The sequence below is a fragment of the Pan paniscus genome, chromosome 8 (assembly GCF_029289425.2).
Source record: "Pan paniscus chromosome 8, NHGRI_mPanPan1-v2.0_pri, whole genome shotgun sequence".
Taxonomy (NCBI): domain Eukaryota; kingdom Metazoa; phylum Chordata; class Mammalia; order Primates; family Hominidae; genus Pan; species Pan paniscus.
The window spans coordinates 99944183-99967088 of NC_073257.2; the positions used below are offsets into that span (position 1 = coordinate 99944183).

The 22906-nt window shown below is 34.6% G+C and overlaps 1 protein-coding gene and 1 pseudogene across 3 annotated transcripts in view; both read left to right on the top strand.

Annotated features, from left to right (window-relative positions):
- Positions 1-22906, top strand: part of PTEN (phosphatase and tensin homolog) — a 107805-nt gene that overhangs the window by 63347 nt on the left and 21552 nt on the right. For all 3 annotated transcript variants that reach the window (XM_055092247.2, NM_001301760.1, XM_063607188.1), the window contains 2 exon segments: positions 3972-4015; positions 5945-6183. In XM_055092247.2, coding sequence (XP_054948222.1) covers positions 3972-4015; positions 5945-6183 — 283 coding nt within the window.
- On the top strand, positions 6340-21886 carry LOC129393229 (large ribosomal subunit protein uL5-like; annotated as a pseudogene).

The window sequence follows — 22906 nt, forward strand, 5'->3', positions numbered from 1 at the left end:
CAAGAACTTTCAAAAGCTGGAAGCCATTAAACTGAGTCACTTCAGGGTTAGACTATCAGAACTGGGGTTTTAGAAAGTCTCAGAATGGAAATCGAAGGACACCAAAGACAAATTCGGCCGTTTTCAAAATTTTATTCTAGTTTAACATATTCAAAGAAAGGGAAGGAAATTCTTTTCATTCCTGTGTGTAGTGACTTCCTGCTTCAAGAACTTAGGACTTCAGCTGTATTATCAGTATTGTAGGTCACTTAACATTATTATGGTTAAAGTTGGCATTGGAGAGAGCCTAGGAACCTAACTGCCTGTTTGTTTTTATATTTCCAACCATTGGATTCCCAAGTTAATGAAGTCTCTTTATTAGTTGAGGGTAGCTCTTAATGCATATATTTTAACGCCCCTTCCCCACATGGAATCATAGGCTTTCAGAACTGGAGAGTACCTGAAAGAGATCATTTAGTCCAACCTTCTCATTTTACAGATGGGGAATCTGAGGCCTAGAGAAGTTAAGTGAGTTGAACAAGGTCACACAGGTACATATGGTAGCAGACCATCCACTGTTTATGCCAATATTCCCTTTACGTTTTGCTTTTTTGCTTGTTCGTTTTAACCTCTCCAAATTTTACTGACTTCAGAAGTTTCTAGAACTAAGTTATAGCATGTTCTGAGTTCTAATGTCACTTTCCGATCTTCTTTACCTTTTTTCTACCTCTGTTTGTATTTCTGGTTCTGGTTAAGTGAGTCTGGCAAGCAGCAGGTGTTCTATTTTATTTCTTTTATTTTTAGGATAGTATTACATGTGATATGTATGTCTTTGCAAACATACATAATTTGAAGATCTTAAAATATTTGCACTAGGCATACCCACATTTAATAGTATGTTAAATCTTTTATAGCAATTATGATATACATGGGTGAAGAAGAGTTCCTAATATGGCCTTTCTGATTAACTGTATCTGTTTATATCTGTGTTTTCTTCAGGCATTCATAACATTAAGCAAATTCAGGTGTACTGTTACTTAATTGAATTAATCAGTTTGTTTTGTACAAGTATATTTTATTTTTGTTCCTTGCTGTATAATCTGGTAGGAATGGGGAAGAGGAGATAGTGAATAAAGAGATGTATACTTCTTGCCTTTGAGGAATTTAAGTGTTCACTGTATACCAATTTTTTAAAGGTATTTACTATATTTCAGTGCATATTTTATTTGACATACTTTATCATTTTGTGGTAAACCTTTAGCTTTACTAATTTTCATCTATTAAGTTTTCTTTTGTAAGATGGTGATAGCTTCATCAAAGAGAGTAAAGAAGAGACCTGCCTACCTAGCTGATTCTATGGCAAGTCTCACTTCTCTGGAAGCTTTTCCTGTTAATCTTATTCCTTCAGTTTCTGCCTCCTGTTTCATAAATCTCATTCTTTAAATGCTTATTCATTTCTCTTGTCTCATATAAACCAATATGAGGTACTGGTATCTTTTGAGTTTTAGTTATAAGGAAGCATAAATGGTTAAATTTAAATGGCTAAACCCCATTTGCCATTTGTGTATCTTTAATTTTAGTTTGTTGAGAGACTTATCACTACCAAACCACAGAGAATTTAAAAGAAACTGTCAGTAGGTATAGGTGGAAGGAGGGCATTTATCAGAGATTTTAATTTAAGAAGAAAGTCTTCATCCTTATCCTACCAACCCCCATTCCCTGAGCATATTTATCATTACTAGTCCCAGCATATTTGCTCCCATATTTTCTATGCTTACCTGTGAAGATTTTCATAACTTTTTCCTTGCTTTTTACTGTCACTGTTGGTTCTGTGATTTATGACAGATACTGCTCTTGTGGGAATGCTGGCTTTGACTGAAATTTGTTACTGCTTTTGTATTTAAAACTTTTTTTTTATTATAAGTAGAATTATGGAACAGTAGTAGAAAAAGTTTGACTTTTGTAATCAGAGATACTGAGCTTGAGTTCTGGCTCTTTCATTTGTATACTGTTATTTGGGGCAAGTTTTTTAATGCTCTTAAATCTTAGCTTTCTCATATATAAAATGGAGATAATAACAGTTATCACGTGATTGTGAGGATGAAACAAAAAAAAGTGGAAACTCTTTGTAAGGTGTGTTCATCTAGTTGACACTTAGTAGTCATTACTTCCACTTTCCGTCCATATAGTCCTCTTAACAGTAATATTTGAGAGGCATTTTTATTAAAGCAGTCTTAAGGAGTGTTCCTCAAACCACATGTTCTGGGATCCTGAGAAAGTAGGGGAAGTTTAGAGAACTGAAGCTGCACAAAACTAACGTTTATTTTCTGTTGTGTTGTCCTGAGACCAGCTTCTTAGATTGTGTTTCCTAGTCCTACATCTCTGATTCCTTATAAAATACTCCATTATGAATTCTTCACTATTGACAATTTCTCCCCTTTTATCTGTACCAAAGAAAGTGTAAAATGTGACTGTCTTCTTTGTCAGTCCTCTTCTTCCTGTTTTTCATGTCAATGGGTATGAAATTATTAGCAAGGATGCATATATGTGCATATGTCATTACTAAATGCATTTTCTTTCTAGAAAAACTTAATATACTAAATTATACTAAAAAGGAAAAGCTTGTTTTGTTTTGAGTGGTAGTATGAAAGTTGTTTTATTTTAGGTCTGACCAGTTAGAAACCAATGGATTGTAGTTTATTTATAATTAGTTAAACCTTCATGTGAATTTGGTTTTGAATTACCTTTAAGGTAGAGAAACTATATAGATGTTTTTCAGGGTTTCTAGATGTACAATACAGGTTCACAATCACTTATTTGAAACTCTTGGGGCCAAGTATGTTTCCATTTTCAGAAATTTTAGTTTTCAAAAGGTAGCACAGATAAATATACTTTTACATAAACACCCCAGTGGGGTGTGGGTCATTAGCTGAAATGAAATGTTTTACTCTTCGCTCTAAGTGTATTAAATATTATGTACAATCTTATTACTTCAGATCAGGATTTGCTGTAGTTGAGTTTGCCATAAAACTTAAGAGAAAATTTTAGATGTTTTGAACTTTTGGGATATTGAAATTGCAGGTTAAGGAGCTATGGACCTTTATTTGTTTTAAAATGCTAAGAGTTTATTTTAAGTAATTTTTTTAAAATTTGTTTTGCATAGTAGTTGGAGTTACCAGGGTACTGCTAACCACACTGATATGTAAGATCTCTTTCTGAGCCTTTTATTGTTTGTAAACATGGCCTGTTAATTATTAGAAAGCCAGTACATACTAACATATCACTGCTATTAAGACAAATATTAGCATACTCTAGTAATGACAAGTCAGCATTTTACTATTCTGTATTGATTTTACTTATTCTTTCATTACTCTCATACTGTAATTAAAACTTGCAATCTGAGAGACTGTTGAAAAAGGTGATCATTGGCTTTTCAACAGGGAGTAAGGTCTGGTTTAAAAAAAAATTAGTAAGCATTTGGCCAAGTAGATTAACAACATTCAGTTTTTCTTTACTGTCCTTATGCTTTTACTATTTTTAACATATATCTTTTTGAAGAATTGTTTGAGAATTATGTATGCTTAACTATGAGATACAGATACTATTGAAACTAGTCAGTTGTTTATAGGTACTTGTAAAATTAAAAATATATTCCAATAGCATGCAGATTTTTCATAGAGGAAATTTGAAAGCATGGAAGCACCTGAATTTACAGTACTCTATATTAGTGGCATCACAAGTTTTTAAGCAAATGTATTAGCTCTAATTGCATACACTTAATCTTTTAAGCTTTGGTTTTATTATTATAATATGGGGGTGATAACAGTATCTACTTAATAGAATTCTTGTTATTACATGAAATAATTAATGTTAAACACAGCATAATATGTGTCACATTATAAAGATTCAGGCAATGTTTGTTAGTATTAGTACTTTTTTTTCTTCCTAAGTGCAAAAGATAACTTTATATCACTTTTAAACTTTTCTTTTAGTTGTGCTGAAAGACATTATGACACTGCCAAATTTAATTGCAGAGGTAGGTATGAATGTACTGTACTATGTTGTATAACTTAAACCCGATAGACTGTATCTTACTGTCATAACAATAATGAGTCATCCAGATTATCGAGTGAGATACATATTTATCTTAAGAATTATCTTTAAAAATTTCAAAAATTTTAATTTTACTGTTGTGTTTTAGGAAAAAAGTATTGCATAAAGCTATTAATATTGTCAGGAAGACTAAAGTGCAGCATAGACTAAGAATTAGGAAAATTCCTAGACTAAAAATAGTATAAGGAGAGGGTTTACCTACTATTTGAGGCAGTTGGTCTAATAGTAAGCAATCACAGGGAGAAAGCAGAACTACTTAACTCTTCTGTGTTGAGGAATGACATAAAAGGTAGGAAAGGATATAACAAATGTTGATAAGAGGAGTCTGATGGATGAGAGGAGGGAACTGCTTTAAATGAGTTCTACTTCAGACATAAGTTAATTCTCAGAGCCCACAAAAACTTTCACTTTTATTTGTGAAATACAACTCAGTTCTCATGGCTTTAACACTTTAAACCATGAGAGAACTGAAGAGTTGAGAAGCTTGGCAGATGCTGCTGTGATAGTCAAAAAGAAAGTGGGTGCCATGAGCTACTATTGATGTATTTGCCATTGATTCCTCCTGAAAATCTAGAATGGACTTTCAGACAAATGGTTTGAAAATTCTAAATCACTAATGATTGAGATTTAGTATAGGTTTACTAAGAACGGGTTTTTTTTGTTTTTGTTTTTGGTGGATTTAGGCTGTTGCTTACTAAGCAAAGCAGGCTTTAGTTGAGGTTTATCTTGCTTTAAACAGATATTTAACAGATTTTCCTGGAGGTTTTTGTGTACCACTGGGAAAATGAAGTTAGGCAGATGACTAAGTGAAAGCTGTCCTGCTGACTCCCTATAATGATAGTCATTGTCTACCAGAAGAGCTCTCCTGTCACACCAAAGGATAATTGATTATATCCTGTACCATATTATGAGTCACTTGATTGGAGATATAAGACATACTTCTCACATATTTAGATGACACAGGTTAGTACGTTGAATATCAGCCAGGGTTTTTAAGGATCTTAATAGAGTGGAACTAAGGTAGAAACTATTAAGAACAATTAATAGTGATATATCTATAGTCCTGTTTCTAAACAAGTTTTTTTAAAAACCTCAACTCTAACTATAGTGAACAGAGAAGTCTTGGACTCTTACAATTCATGTGAGAAGACCTGAAACTTTGATAACAATTATATACATTTTGTAAGTAATTTCTTTGGTGTATGCCTTCACATATCTCTGGTATGTGACCTATGCTGCAGTCCATTGAGCATAGATTCCCAGAATGTATTCTCCTGCAGAAAATGGAGGAAAATAATACTTGGCTTCCCTAATGATTACATGTGTATACAACACTAACATTTGCAAGACCACCTTTAAATAACACACTTAGCATTTTTATTTTATGAAATGTAATATGTAGTTCTTTGCATAGTTTATCCTATTAGTAATCTATTCTGTCTTTGGAATATGTTTTGTGATGATGAAATAAATACTATAAATAGTATTATTCCTTTTGCATTGAGAGTCCTGATGAAATGTCCATGTGACAGTTCATTTTGAGTTTAGCTCTACCTCTAATATGTGACCTATGCTACCAGTCCGTATAGCGTAAATTCCCAGAATATATCCTCCTGAATAAAATGGGGGAGAATAATACCTGGCTTCCTTAATGATTATATTTAAGACTTATCAAGAGACTATTTTCTATTTAACAATTAGAAAGTTAAGCAATACATTATTTTTCTCTGGAATCCAGTGTTTCTTTTAAATACCTGTTAAGTTTGTATGCAACATTTCTAAAGTTACCTACTTGTTAATTAAAAATTCAAGAGTTTTTTTTTCTTATTCTGAGGTTATCTTTTTACCACAGTTGCACAATATCCTTTTGAAGACCATAACCCACCACAGCTAGAACTTATCAAGCCCTTTTGTGAAGATCTTGACCAATGGCTAAGTGAAGATGACAATCATGTTGCAGCAATTCACTGTAAAGCTGGAAAGGGACGAACTGGTGTAATGATTTGTGCATATTTATTACATCGGGGCAAATTTTTAAAGGCACAAGAGGCCCTAGATTTCTATGGGGAAGTAAGGACCAGAGACAAAAAGGTAAGTTATTTTTTGATGTTTTTCCTTTCCTCTTCCTGGATCTGAGAATTTATTGGAAAACAGATTTTGGGTTTCTTTTTTTCCTTCAGTTTTATTGAGGTGTAATTGACAAGTAAAAATTATATATAAATACAATGTATAATATGATGTTTTGATGTATGTGTATATACATTGTGAAATGATTACTACAGTCAAACTACTTAACATATTCATCACCTCACATAATTATTATTCTCCCCCCAGGGTGAAAGCATTTAAGATCTATAAGCTACAATTTTCAATTATACAATGTTATTATTAACTATAGTCACTATGCTGTCCAGTAGAGCTTCAGATCTTGTTCATCTTGTATTCCTCCCTCCCCACCCTCAGTCCCTGGAAAACAGGTTTTAAAGATAGTTGCTAATCCTTATTTCTTCTAAATTTTTAAATCAGTTGCTGCCTCAATTTCTATATGAGAAATGACTGATTGATTTCATTTTTCTGTTCACGCTACCATTTTCATATCATACTAGCACATGTTACCCATTAACTGTATTGCAGATTTGGTCTCACAAAATTCTTCTAAAATAACATTTTTAAAAAGCATATTAATCAAAAATAAGCTTTATATTTCTGAAGCTTGTTTGAGCATAGAATGCCTTTGGATAAAATACCATTACCTAGTAAAGTGTGAACTTTTATAATCCATAAAAATTATTCTTTTATAAGAATATTCATAAATGTAGTTAGATTAATAGAAGATTCTCGATTCTTTGATCAGAAAACTAAGGACTATATTGAAAAATCAGTGACAAATTTAATTCTTATAGTATATCTGAAAGAAAAAAGAAAACTCTTGGGAGAACTTTTACAGTGATTTAATTTTGCTGTTGATATATTTCTTTGGGTGGTAAGTATGGCAAAACATGTTAAAATTTAATGCAAAGTGATTTTGTACATTTTTCCATCTCTAAGCAGGACAAAGCCTAAGCCCCTCCAGATAGATAGAAAAACTCATTTAGAGAGTTCTCCTTCATGTTAATCTAATTTCTTCTTAATTCAGCTGTAAAACAGAAATAGAATGATCGTATTAATCATTTAAAGCTGTGTAATTGCATAGATTCCTTGTTCCTTTACCCCCTCTTATATCTTGTTTCCTATCCTTTGTGACTTTTTTTGCATTATATATAAGGATGCCGAAATACTGTTTATTGTTGATAGTTTACAAAATTGAATCTTACATTAGTGCAAAATTTTGGTGAATGTTGAAGATTATGGTAGATTGCCTTACATTTCTGCATATTGTTTGCACCTTGGAATGATAGCACTGGCATGAATTATAGAGCTGAGGATCTAAAGATTTTTACTTTGATTTATCCCATTATCATCTGCAGGGAAACAATTGCTTTTACTGATTAAAAATACAGGCTGGGCACAGCGGCTCACGCCTGTAATCCCAGTACTTTGGGAGGCCGAGGCGGGCGGATCACAAGGTCAAGAGATCGAGACCATCCTGGCCAACCAACATGGTGAAACCTCATCTCTACTAAAAATACAAAAATTAGCTGGGTGTGGTGGCGCACGCCTGTAATCCCAGCTACTCAGGATGCTGAGGCAGGAGAATCGCTTGAACCCGGGAGGTGGAGGTTGCAGTGAGCCGAGACTGTGCCACTGCACTCCAGCCTGGTGATAGAGGGAGACTCCATCTCAAAAAAAAAAAATGCAGTAGCAAAAGCGATTGTAGAAATTTAAAACAGAGTTGATGAGCAGCAGATATTTTGGTAGTGGAAAAAAAGGTAAAAAAATTTTTGTAATAAAATAGAAAAATTTTGTAATGTGGAGGCGCAGAACATTAGATTTAAGCCAGGGGCTCTTAAATTGTGTTACATTCCTTTTAAAGTCTGATGGAAGGTATAAATGTTCTCCCCTCAAAAAATGTGCATAGTGTACATAAAATTTTGCAGTTTTTATTACATTGAAATATATTCTTTTAGACAGAATGTAAAAGAACCTTCATGAAAACTATGTCACTTTTTTATGCAAAATCCAGTGGCTACTACATGAGAGCAATGAATAAATCTAAGTGGTACAAATTAACCAAAATTAAGCTTTAGTTCTGTTCAATACTAAATTTTAATGAAAAGACTGCTATTTAACTTTTAAAATAACAAGTTGAAACTATGCTCTTTGACTTTGACTTTGCAACTTTTATATAATCTTTGATATCCAATCAGTGTTGACTTTGGTAAAAAGTGCTGAAAATGCTATTTTACAAAAGAAAGAAGAGTAAATGGAATCTGTAGATTCTATTGCCTGATGAAAGTAGACGTGTCAAGAAATAAGAATTCTCCAAGACTCTTCAGATAAATTCATGTTGCATCATTTTCTTTGCCTTCAAGTTACTGAGATCATTTTTGGCAAGATCTGTATCATTAATGCTGTGTTAGGAAAGAAAAGATTATGACTCCACATTTTACTTTCAAGGTTGAAGAGTTAAACTCTTTAAAAAGAGTGTATGTTATCCTGTAAACAGCAGTATCAGGCTGTAGAATTTGTCTTCTGAAAGCAGGGAACTTATATATAGCAAAGAACTTCACAGTGCTCCCATTTCTTGACAAAATCTCTCGAGAAGCTCTTGATTGAAAGTCTTGGCTTTCATGAATCTGGCAACTTTCACAATAGTAGATTTTTCATGACAAATCATCTTACACAGGGAATTATTCAAGGGTTGGCACTTGAAACAGTAGAATACTTTCACAACAAGAGATAAGATTTCTTTCAGGATTGATGACAGTCTTGCACCCTAGCGCATACTGATGAAGAGAGCAGTGGGTGACCATGACATGGAGAGCTTCTGTCTTTACCAGTGCTCCAATATCAGATGTGTTGTCTGGCAGTAAGGTGTACTGTCTGCCTACAGAATACTGAGGTTTCTTCAGGAGAAGTTTTTTGGTAAAGAAACTTTACCATTTTGAAAGTGTTAATGTTTTCTGAAGCTTCCAAAAAGATTCCAAAATGGGAATGTTTCCTTGATTGTGTCACCATGCTTGCATTTGATGAAAACTTGTAGCCGGCTATACTGAGAAATCATATCTGAAGAAAGGTGGTACTTCCAATCTTTTTGTGACCTACTTTATTATTATTTTTTTAATGTCAGGGTTTTTTTTTGGAATGGAGAAAAGTATTTGATAGAGGTATTGCAACAGTCTTATTCTTCTTCATGCTACAAGTATATTTGACTCTTTCTAAGATACTTGCCTTCACTGTTCAACTGTGTGACTTTTTGTTTGTTTAGCATTACAATCAATATCCTAGTAGGATGATTTAATCAATGATTTTTAATTGGAACAAATAGTTTTTGTAATGGTCTAGGCTTTTCCAACTTAACTGTGCTCTCACATGTGGTCTCTTTTTCTCCCTCTTTCCTCCTTCTTATACACTCTCACCCACACACATATGCATACATACCCTGTCTGATGTATCTGCTTCTTCAGAATAGTTGGCTGTGCTCTGCTGATGATGAGAACTTGCCATTTTTAAGAAGGACTTGGGATAGTCCATGTCATCATGTTCAGGGATAAAAGTAAAACCCAAGGGTATTTAAACTTTATTGTATTTTATTTTCTGTTTCCAGTCCAAATTAAATCCAAGAGAAGGCTCCATAATCAAAAAGTAAGGACATATTTTAAATTTGCCAATGGGAAGATATTCTAGTCATTACAGTCTGGTAATACTGTCAATTCTGTTTCTCTTCAGAGGTGAGGGGAGACTATTTGATGAAATCGTAAGTCCTGTAGGGTGTTGTGAAATAGGGCCAGAATGAAAGATAGCAAGAATAGTGTTATGAAAATAAAATGCAAAGTTTATAGTATCATGTGGTAAAATATAATAGTATTTACTTCATCAGTAGAACTGCTCTAGTAGCTGTATATTCTCCATCCTTGCATAGGTTGGAATATCCCCCAAGTGAAAAGAGATTGATGGGCTAATAGTTAATAGAAAATGGAGATCTGTACATACAGTGTTAAGAATGTAGATATTAAAATTGTTATATTTAGCTGTTACATAATATTAAGACTCAGAGTTAAGTAATTTCACTGAAATTGATTGCTTTTTGTGTCTTGGAGTCAAAATAAATAACTGAAATCTACTATACTTGGCTCATGCTTAATTAATATACTTAGACCATATTTCGGATGAATTATTCACAGGATCTAAAGGAGTATCCTCGTGTTCTTACCTTCTTTATCCCTGTGTTTATTTAAAAAGGCAAAAAAAATGGAGCAGATGCTGTTGGTTAACCATATTTTACTGAACAGTAGCATTTGTGTTTAGGTTGAAACAGCATTAGAAAACTAGATACGGATTAAAGTCAGTGGTAGGTTTTTTTTTTTTTTCTTCCAGGAATGTTTCTTATAGATGATCAAACAGGCACAGGAAGGGGAAGTGTTGTGATCAATATTATCCAGTTAATATTAGCATTCAGAGGAAAATTTGAGTCCTCTGATACACTGTTAAATTTCTTTCTATACTATCAAGTCCACAAATCCTGGAACTGCAAAAGAATTTTGAGACTGTTCAAAATAATTAATCTCTGTATAGGCTCAGGCTTTCCTGCAAGGTTATGAAATGCTGATAAAATTGGTCTTATTTTGAAAGGCTCCTCAGCTTATACCTTTCCTTACAAATGCTTCCTTACAAATGCTAAAACATTTAATGACTCCTGACTTAAAGGGAATTTGGACAGATTGAGGTTGTTGGTCTTGGAAATATAATACTGCAGGCTTCTGTAAAATACTTGAAATGTAATTGTTTTAAAACTTTCAAAGATACCACTTGTTTGCCTGTTGGTTAGAATACTGGTGAAATAATTTTTAATCTTTTATGAATAACTAATTTCATCATAAGAAAACTTAGCTAAGTATGGTAAAGCTGTTGTTATACAACTGTGGAATTCTTCCTGAGGAGTAACTATCTTATAATAAATGTAGTTGATTATCGAAAGTAGTTTTATTCTTGGAATATCTCATAATAGGTTTATTCTCTTCTTGTCAGTATTTCCTTGTAGATTGAGCCTGTGGATTTGCATTTTTGTAATTGTGAATCACCATTATAGGAGATACATGCATTTTATCTACTTTTCAGTTTGTATGGGGTTAACTTTATTAGAATTATCTTTAATGTTATTTTGCTTATATCCTTAATTTTAATTATAGACAAACATTAAGAAGCTGGAGAAAATTATGTTCTAGTGACATTTATATAGAAGAAGAATCTTTTTTCCCCCTTTCTTTTTTGAAGGGAGATGAGGCAGTCATATTTTGGTAAAGAATTTGTAGACTTTGCAGAGGTCTCTTCAAAATAATCTGGCTCAGAGTCTTGACATATCCTCAGCAGACATGGTGCAAATTAGATGGCAGAGTGGTGGGTACAAGTTGACCATAAAATAAAGCATTAGGTTAGTAATGCCCAAATAATACTTTGGGTTTTCAGTGTTGCAGAGAAGTCAGACAACTGATAGTTATTATAAAGAAAAATGTTCTGAGAGTGAGGTAACCGCTTAAGGGAAGGAAGCCTCCTTCTGTCTTATTCACTAATTTACAAGAAGATAATTGTGTTACACTTCCTTAGGAGTCATTCATTTGTATATTTGACACTTTTGCTTTATGAACATGTGAAGATTATTCAAAAGTAAGCTGTTGGTGATTTTTTTCTTCCAAGAAAGCATGCCGCAGGGCAACTTCTAGGGTTGGTTCTCATCTAGTCCTGTGCTCCACACTATCTGCATCTGCACTTAAGTTTCAATATTAGATAACTCACATGTTTAAACTATGAAGAAAGAGTTAAAACATCCTGAGAATGCTAGTAAGTATGTATTTTTGAAAGGACTTCCAAAATTTGAGTTTAAAGAGGTAAACTCCTTTTACATGACAAAGTTACTTAGAATCACTACTGCTGTTTCCCTCTCCCTTGCCTTCTCCCTGTCCCATGCATACCCCTAGCTGTGTTCCAGAATGATGGCACATAAAGTAAACATTCATATTTATTTCCCTTTTTTTTTTTGTTTTTTTTTTTTGCTTGTTTGTTTTGTTTTTTTGTTTGAGACAGAGTCTCACTCGATCACCCAGGCTGGAGTGCAGTGGCAACATCTCAGCTCACTGCAACCTCTACCTCCCGAGTTCAAGCGATTCTCCTGCCTCAGCCTCCCGAGTAGCTGGGATTGCAGGCGCCTGCCCCCACGCCTGGCTAATTTTTGTATTTTTAGTAGAGATGGGGTTTCGCCATGTTGGCCAGGCTGGTCTTGAACTCTTGACCTCAAGTGATCCGCCCACCTCGGCCTCCCAAAGTGCTGAGATTACAGGCATGAGTCACTGTGCCTGGCCTCTTATTTTTTCTTTGGTTAAACTTTTAGGGAAAAAGTTTGAGCTGCTTTTAATTTTCTTTTTGTTTTTAAATAAATTATTAAAGTTTCTCTATATTAGGAACTCTTGTGTACATGAGTTCATTGAGCTTATTCTTAATAAAGACAAATCTTCTAGAAATAATAGTTGTAACTTTAAATGATCTCAAGGAAAATGTTTGGTTTCTCTGGGGAATGAATTTTCATGACCTAATCTTAAATCAGGTTATTTTTTCTAGCCTGTTTACTAAATTTCTACATGTTATAACCTAATGAAATTTTCTTACTTCCTCTTTATTTAAAACAAACTATAATTACTGTCTTTTTAAAAATCTTTCAATGTGGCGTTCTTATTTTTCTTAACATTTGAATTTTCCTGGGCCAAACCATGTTACTATGATACACATTATTTAAGGCTGTTATATAATACAGTAAAATTGTAGAACTTTCATACCTTGAAGGATCTTAGCAATTATTTAATTCAAACCCATTCTAACATAGATGATAAAACAGATTTGCAGGGTTGGGCACGGTGGCTCATACCTATATTCCCAGCACTTTGAGAGATTCAAGCGGGAAGATTGCTTGAGCCCAGGAGTTCAAGACCAGCTTGGGCAACATAGTGAGAGGCTGTCTCTACAAAAAAATACTTAAAAAATAGCCGGGCATGGTGTCACGTGCCTGTAGTTCCAGCTACTTGGGAGGCTGAGGTGGGAGGATTGCCAGAGCCTGGGAGGTTGAGGCTGCAGTGAGCCATGATCACACCACAGCACTCTAGCCTAGAGCCTCCCTGTGTGGCAGGCTCTACACTTCAGATAGGCAACAGATCGAGACCTTGTTTAACAAAACGAACAGATCTGCAAAGATCAACCTGTCCTAAGTCATATAATCTCTTTGTGTAATAATAAAAACCCCATCTTCTAACCTCAAACCTGGTATTTTTTTCTACGAAACTATGTTCTGCAGTCCAAATTATTTTTCTTGATTATTTTGAATCCTAAAGTAGAAATAGAAACTTAGAAAAATAAAAAGCAACTCCTTTATGACATATGAGGACTTTTTCAGTTTTAAATAAGAAAAACCCAACTCAAAGTAGCTTAAATAAAAGGAGACATTTTTTGACTTACATAACCTAAAAGCTCTGACCTGGATCTAGGTGCTCAACAGATCTCAAGAGTATCTCTCTTATTCTCTCTCCCTCCCTTACCCTCCTCCTCTTTTCTCTCTTCTGTATATATGTTATTTTCAAACAGGCTCTCACAAGTAGTGGCAAGATATAGTTCCTAATAGCTTCAGGTTTGCATTCTACCTACTTTAGCAACTATGATGAGAAGAGAGCTACAATTTGAGCAAAAATTTGTAGGGTGAGTTCTGATTTCCCTGGATTGAGGCACGTGCCTATTCCTGAACCAAATATTCTGTCCAGGGAATGGAATTCTCTGGGGCATGTATCTAAAGCTGAAGTGTAGAGCCTGCCACACAGGGATAATAATAGTTTTCCAAAGAAAAATCAAGGAGGGGAAAGAATGTTGGAAAGAGAAAAAAATATCAGTTGTCTGCTTCTCATTTGTTCTCAATAATTAGTTTCGTAGAAGTGAAATACTGTGTAACACCCTAAACTTTAGAGATTCTTCGTAGACAGGAAAAATAAGAACTCAATGAAGTTGTGACTTCATTCAAATCACGTAGTTTGTGTACATGCTATTAGTAAAACCCAGGACAGCTGAGTACAAGTTTTACCCTTATATTCACATTGAGGTCCAGATCCTGGTTTTGAATGAGATAATTATGCGCAGTCGGACTGTTTTCTGATCCTAAAAATAGAGACAATAATATCTATCTTGTAAAGTTGTGGTAGTGTTAAAGATATATAAAATGTTGGCAAGTACCTTAATATACAATAACTACTGCTATATGTTGTCATTGTAATAATCATCGTATTTCTTCCTTTGTTGAATTGCTTTCCTGTAGTAATCTTATTGTGATCATCCTGAAACATAGATTTCCGAGCTTCAAGCAAACACTATTATGTTGAAAAATCTACATTATTTCTAAGTTTAGCAGTGCCAGTGGAAAGTTTATTGAAATAGAAAATTTTTTAACTGAGGAGTGTAGATTGTGAATTCGTGATTCATCTTCTTAGGAGATGATCGGAGTATTGATAAATATTGATGCATAGAATATGAACAAAACATTACATATCTTGTGCTATGATATTAAAGTAGTATTCTGTTCTGGTAGTAGTATGGCAGTATTTTAGGTCTGAAAGATGTATATAATCTGTACTTTGAAGTCTGTTTTTTAAGAGATTAATCACAAGAGATTTACATAAAACAACTAAGGTTAAAAATAAATGGTGGATTAGAGATACATCAGGCAAATTTCAATTTCAAAAGCAGATGACAGAATCTCAGTATCAGGGTAGCATTTAAAGCAAAAAGCATTAAACTGGATCAAAAATGTCATTTTACATCAACACAGGGTACACTCCAGGTAAAGACTTAACAGTTATGAACGAATGTGCTAAACATCAAAATGTATTAAGTAAAAGCTGAAAGAAATGAAGACTAATTGGTAGAAAAGCAATGATAGGAATCCTTAATGTACTTCAAAAGGCACGAAGTAAGAAGGTACAGTCATGTACCACATAATGATGTTTGAGTCAACACCTGACCTGGTATACGACAATGGTCCTATAAAATTATAATGGAGCTAAAAAGCTTCTATCACCTAGTGATGTTGAAGCCGTTGCAATGCAATGTATCACTCACAAGTTTGTGGTAATGCTGGTGTAAGCAAACTTACTGTACTGTCAGTTGTATAAAAGCATAGCACAGTTATGTTCAGCACATAATACTTTATAATGATAAACAAATATGTTACTAGTTTACGTGTTTACAGTACTGTTATTTTAGCATGTGCTTCTGCTTATTAAAAAATGTTAACTATAAAATAATCTTTAGGCAGATCCTACAGGAGGTATTCCAGATAAAGGCATTATTGTCATAGGAGATGGCAGCTCCATGGGTGTTATTGCCCCTTAAGACCTTCCAGTGGGACAAGATGTATAGGTGGAAGACAGTGATATTGGTGATCCTGACCTTGTAGAGGCCAAGGCTAAAGTATGTGTGTATTTATTAGTTTTTAACAAGAGTTTAAAAAGTAAAAAAAAAAAAAAATTTAAAAATAGAAAAAATCTTACAGAATAAGGATACAAAGAAAAAATGTTTTTGTGTAGCTGTGTAATATGTTTTTGTTTTAAGTTAAATGTTACAAAAGAGTCAGAGTTAAATTTTTTTATATTTATAAAGTGAAAAAGTTATAAAATGCTAAGGTTAATTTACTGAAGAAAGAAAAAATTTTTAAACAGATTTAGAGTAGCATGTTTATAAAATCTACAGTAGTTTACAGTAATATCCTAGGCCTTCACATTAACTCACCACTCACCCACTGACTCACCCAGAGCAGCTTCCAATCCTGCAAGCTCCATTCGTGGTAAGTGCCCTATACAGGTGTACTATTTTTATATCCTTTATACCATTTTTACTGAACCTTTTCTGTCTTTTAGATACACAAATAACATTGTGTTACAGTTGCCTATGATATTGAATACAGTAACTTACTGTACAAGTTTGTAGCATAGGAGCTGTATCATATAGCCTGGGTGTGTAGTGAACTATACCATTTAGGCTTGTGTAAGTATATTTTGTGACACAGTGATGAAATCATCCAGATACAGTTTCTCTTAAGCAACACATAACTGTGTATATATATATATAGGTGGCTTTAATAATAAAATAATGAAATGTATTTCTTTTTTTCTGTCATTGACAAAACAATTACCAGTCTTACTAATTAGATCAACTGCAAAACAAAATCTCACTCAAAAATAAAAATATGTAAGTCCCATTCCTTGATTACAATTCATTAGAACTGGAGATTTTTAAAAATGTTTAAATTTATATGGAAATATAAAATCATGTTTTAAATAATTTTTGATTCAATGAGGAAATGTACATTTAGAAATAAAGATTAATAACTAGAGATTTATAAAGGCAAAAATGTTAATGAATTAGGAAACAGTAAACCATTTGAACTAATCTAAATACTGATTGCATGAAAATGCCAATAAAATCAATACATATTTTTAAAAGCCAGTCAAGGATAAAAGAAAAGAGGGAAACTAAAAGTGAGACATTAAGTATGAGAAAGGAGATAAAACTAAAGTGTGGAGGTGATGTTAAAAATTATATTCAGGTCTGTGCTAATCATTTTGGAAATTTCAGTGAGAAGTGGGCAATTTTCAGTGAATATGTCATTGTAAATGCTTTGAGGAGAGACAAAATCTGAATAGACCCTGCAATAATGAAAATGTCTAGGAGCCCTCAAGAAATACCTGGTTTAAATTGCATTTCAGGTGGCTGCTTATCAAACCTTGAAGTATCAAGTAATTATGTTATCTAAATTGGACCAGGTGTTAGAAAAATATGTGAGACTTCACAGGTGGCTGCTTATGTAGCCCTTATACCTTAATCTGATAAAGGTAGCATATATTTAAAAAGAGAGAAAACCAGAAGGTACAATTTAGGGAAAATTAAATACTTCTATTTGGCCAAAGTAAGAGTACATTCAAGGGAATTGTGAGAGGTAAGAGTGGAAAAAGAGGTTGGAGCTGTATTTTTATGCTGTGATTGAATTACAGTGTGTGATATATTGCTCTTATTTGGGTAGATTACCATTTAACATTTTGAATTAATTGGTAATTGGATTAATCTTAACTTTTAAAAAATTAATCTGAGAGTGGTATAAAGGATAGATTACAGAATGGATAAAGGGTGATAAATCAGTTGGCTATGGCAAAATTGCAGGAAGAAACTGAAATAGGCCACAGAAAACTGAAACTGACATTTTGAGTAGTATTTCAGAATCAAGATCTGGATTTTGGCAACTGAATAGATGCGTAGGAATCAAAGATGAGTATACTAAATGAACTTAATCTGTGATTTGTCTGTCATTTTATTGTGTACCATTAGTGTGTATGCATGTATGTATGTGCCAGGTAGTTAATATGCTGACTGTGTCTCTTAGCTCCACTCTGCTGCCTGGGCCTTTGCCATAGTGCTGGAGTTCCCTCACTTCTCTTTTCTGTAACCCTATTATATTACTGCTGTCTCTCAGCTGTGTTTCGTTCCTCAAGCAGAAAGAAGATGGGAGGATCATATAGTAGTTGACTAGAAGCTGTGGAGTTTGAGTGCTGGGATTATATCTAGTTCCATTACTGATGATTATATCTAGTTCCATTACTTCACCTCATCTATAAAATGGTTTACCAATAGTACCTACCTTACATGGTTTTATGAGTATTAAATTATGTATTTCTAAAGACATTTAGAACAATACAAAGAATATAGTGTGGACTCAATAAGTGATGATGGTGTTAGTTATTAGAAGGCCATCGAGTGCTGGAGAAAATATTGAATATCATTGATGGAAATAAAGGAGGTTTTCCACGTTAAAAAGCTTCGGTTTTTGGAAATGTGTGTTTTCAGTATTTCTGAGATTACCAGGTAGAAATTCCAGCCAGATGTTGGAATTCTGCACTGGCAGTTGGGAATAAAGTCATGTTAAAGGAGATAAGTTTTGGAGTTATTGTGTAAAATTGGTAAAGCACTGGAATAGATTGGTTTGACAGAGGGGAAACTCTTTTGAGATAGGCCTGTATTTAGGGACAAGAGAAGAGACAATCAATAAGGGTTGAAAGAAACCTTAAGAGAGTAAGTCCTATGACAGAAGCAGGGAAGTTTCAGAATGATTGCAGAAAGATCAGCCAGGCTCTTCCTGTTCTCCATCGTGGTGCAGGATGAAGGTGAAAAGGATAACCCCATGCAGGAATTTTGCATCTGCAGGCTCCGCTTCAACATCTGTTTAGGAGAAAGTGGAGACAGACTGACCTGAGTAACTAAGGTGTTGGAACAGCTTACAGGTCAGAACCAGGTGTTTTCCAAAGCTAGATATACTGTTAGCCCGTTTGGCAACAGAAGAAATGAAAAGACTGTTGTCTGCTGCACAGTTCGAGGGGCCAAGGCAGACGAAATCCTGGAGAATGATCTAAAGGTGCAGGAGTGTGAGTTAAGAAAAAATAACTTCTCAGATACTGGAAACTTTGGTTTTGGGACCCAGGAACACATTGATCTGGGTATCAGATATGACCCAAGCATTGATGTCTACAGCCTGGACTTCTATGTGGTGTGGAAAAGCCAGGTTTCATCATTGCAGGTAAGAAGTGCGGGACAGGCTTCATTGGTGCCAAATAGAATCAGCAAAGAGGAGGCCATGCGCTGGTTCCAGCAGAAGTATGATGGGATCATCCTTCCTGGCAAACAAATTCTCATTTCTACCCAAAAGGGCAATAAAAAGTTTTCAGTGAAATGTTTAAAAAATAAAAATAAAAAAAAGATCAGTCAGCAGCCAGGATGGGATTGTGAAAACAGCAGGAAATTAGTTGTTGACAAAGCATTAATGACCATTAAGAAATCAGCCTCGGCTGGGCATGGTGGCTCATCCCTGTAATCGTAACACTTTGGGAGGCCAAGGCAGATTTCTTGAGTCCAGGAGTTGAGATCAGCCTAGGCAACATGGCAAAACCCTCGTTCCTACTTAATAAATAAATAAATGAATAAATAAACAAGCAAGCAAGCAGGGCTTGGTGTTAGGCGCCTGTACTCCTAGCTACTCGGGAGGCTGAGGGGGTTGAACCTGGGAGGCAAAGGTTGCAGTGAGCCAAGACTGCACTACTGCACTCCAGCCTGGGTGACAGAGTGAGACCATGGCACCCCCCTCCCCTTCAAAAAGAAATCAGCCTCATAATCAATTTCTCTGAATTAAGGAGTAAGAGCGTCTCAAGATTTGCTGTTTATAGAGAGGGAGGCTGATAGTTTGAGAGAGATACAGAATCTAGGGAGAGTGTGGGTTTTTGGTCTTTCAGTTGTTTGCCAGCCTTGGATAAAGAATGAAGATTACTTGAGCATATTATTTAGAGACAAGTGGAGAGAATAAAGGCACATGCCACATAGGAGATAATTAATAAAGCACTTGTCCAAAATAGAAACTTGTTGAACAGGAAGAGACGTCAAGTATAAGGAAATTTTAAGATGGGAGAAGGGAATTTTGAGTGTTCTTATTGGATGACCTCAGGGTTCCCAGTAAAGCAGGAGCTGAATCATCGAAGGTGATGTGTTGGTCAGGATAAAGAGAGAGGTTGGGAGAACAAAGTGCTAAAGTCGTTGTGGTCAAGAGTTTAAAAAGTGTATACCAGAAGAGTTATTGAGTGATAGGGGTTTGAAATAGGCAAAGCTGTAGGAAAGGGGGCTGGAAGGAATATTAGGAGGAACACTAAATATACTTCTGAGGTCTACCTCCTGGTCTGTGAACATAAGCTGAAAGAGTAATGGCTGAAGTTCTTTAGTTCAGCTAAAGTTTTTTAGCTGAAGCTAGAATTGTTGAAAGTTGTATTTGAGGAAAAAAAGTTAAGGATACAGTTGACCGTTCGATAATGTAGCCCACTGTTGACCAGAAGCCCTACCCACAACATAAACAGGCAATAACACATATTTTGTATGTGTATTATATAGTATATTCTTAACAATAAAGTAAACTAGAGAAAAGAACATGTATCAAGAAAATCATAAGGAAGAGAAAACACATTTACAATACTGTACTGTATTTATTGGTACCATACATTTATGTTGCTGTTTACAAGATGGAGCATCTGTCTGAAATGGCCAGCAGCTACAGCTGTACCTATCTACTGTACATATCAAGCAAGTCACTTTATTCTTATAATGTCTATGACTTCTCTCTTCGAAAGCACTTCCATCATCACTATTGGCACTTCATATGGGTCTCATGGTGTTAAGGTTTACGGCATTGCACTAGGCACAATGAAAACTACACAAGGGAGCCGGGCACGGTGGCTCACGCCTGTAATCCCAGCACTTTGGGAGGCTGAGGCGGGCGGATCATGAGGTCAGGAGATTGAGACCATCCTGGCTAACACAGTGAAACCCTGTCTCTATTAAAAATAAAAAAATTAGCCAGGCATGGTGGCACATGCCTGTAATCCCAGCTAATCGGGAGGCTGAGGCAGGAGAATCGCTTTTTCCCAGAAGGCGTAGGTTGCAGTGAGCCGAGATCGTGCCACTGCACTCCAGCCTGCATGATAGAGCGAGACTCTCTCAAAAAAAAAAAGAAAAGAAAAAGAAAAGAAAAGAAAAACACACAAGAGCCGTAAGAGAGATAGCTTTTGATTGCAATACACAATTTACTGGAGAGATGAGCTGATCATACAGAGATGATTAGTGTCACGCAGTGTTTTAAACAGATTCTTGCAACCCTGGAGTTCACTGCAGTAGCAACAGAAGTTAGCTATGAGATTTTAACAGTAGTATAGTATGTACTACAGTTAATATTAGGTAGCTATGATTTAATGCTGCATCTTTGCATTTGTTTACATTTATCTTGACTACAAGTGGTATTATGTCTGGTCTTAAGGTTTGTGTGCATATATTTTGATGAATTTTAACTTTTTATAATAGGTTTGTGTATATTTTATGGCAGTAAATGATAAAACAGACTAATCTACATATATTTTATGTAGTCATGACATAAACCTAACTTTTTCTTAACTTTTTGATATTTCTAGTCTATGTGTTTCATCTGCAGGTTTTTTCAAATTGTTGAAATCTCTGAAAAATTTTATTGAAAAAAAATCCATATATGTAAGTGGACCCACACATTTCAAACCTGTGTTCAAGGGTCAGCTGTGTAAATAATTTTCCTCATAATTAAAGTGGAAAAGGAGAGTTACTACTAGTAGAAAGTAGAACTATACCCTTGGGCGGGGGTGTGTGTGTGTAGTTACAGATCAATTTAACTTAAAAGTTCTTGGTTAGAGAATAAAACTGGCCCTTATTAGCTTTAATTTACATGAAAAATGAAAAATTTTAGGCCAGGCACAGTGGCTCAGGCCTGTAATCCCTTAACTTTGGGAGACCAAGGGGAGTGGATCACTTGAGGTCAGGAGTTCAAGACAGCCTGGCCAACATGCTGACTCACCCTTCCCTACTGAAAATACAAAAGTTAGCCAGGCGCAGTGGCCATCCCTACAGTCCTAGCTACTCGGGAGGCTGAGGCAGGAGAATTGCTTGAACCCGGGAGGCAAGGTTGCGGTGAGCTGAGATCGCACCACTGCACTCCAGACTGGGTGACAGAGCGAGACTCCATCTCAAAAAAAAAAAAAAAAAAAAAAGAAAAATTTGAAAACAGAGTATTTTTTAATCGGCAAGAGCTTTACAGCCTTTTATTCATATGTATAAGCTTTTAAAGATGAGTAAAATTTTAGTGTGGACTTTCCACTCATTGGAAATCCTATATTGCAGGTGTTAATTCAATTTTAGTGAGTGTGCATCATGGCTCAGAGAGATAGGACTAGAATGAGGAGGTCACATTGGAGACTCTGAAACAGATACATATGAGCCTCCCAACTTTTTAATATTTGTTAATCTAGAAATGTTGAATTTTGGGTGCTGACAAGGCAGCAGGTAGATAAGAATTGCAAAGTTAAGAAAATAGACTGTAATATTGATGGTAAACTAATTGATTAAATTTTAAAATGTACTTTTCCATGTTTTTCTTTGAATTGTCAGTAATTTTGTTTCAACTGGTATTCGTACATAGATTATTCACCCAATGTTGACAACTAGTAGATTTATATATTTTTTATGTTGCCTATCCTTTTTTGGGTAAGGATTAACAGAATGTATAATCACCTACATTATAGGTACACTACTAATCACTTGCTACTTGAAAAAACCTAAAGCTTTGAAATCTTTTTATTATTGCACACAAACTTATGCCAAAAATGGAGATAAAGAGAAAAATGTCATCCACTAAACCCCAACAAATAATGTTGACAATGTGGTCTACTCGTAGACTCGCATTGACTTAATTTTTTTAATCTTATTGCATATTTTGACTAGATAATAAATGCATATGGTTAAAAAATTCACATGGTTCAAAAAAGTACACCTCCCACTCATCTTCCATGTGATATTTCCTTTCTGCTTAGCAATTCTGTATTTATCTTGCTAAACATGAATGACAGTTGTTTGCTGAAATTACATTAAATGTGATGTAATAAAATCATTGTAAGTTTACATTTTTTAACTTTAATAATTTTTAATGTTTTAATGAAGAGTATGAAAAGCAGTAGCACTGCTCTTCAAAGTACTACTACTTTACCTTACCTTTTACTGTTTTGTTAAGAAAATTATATAGAAATAA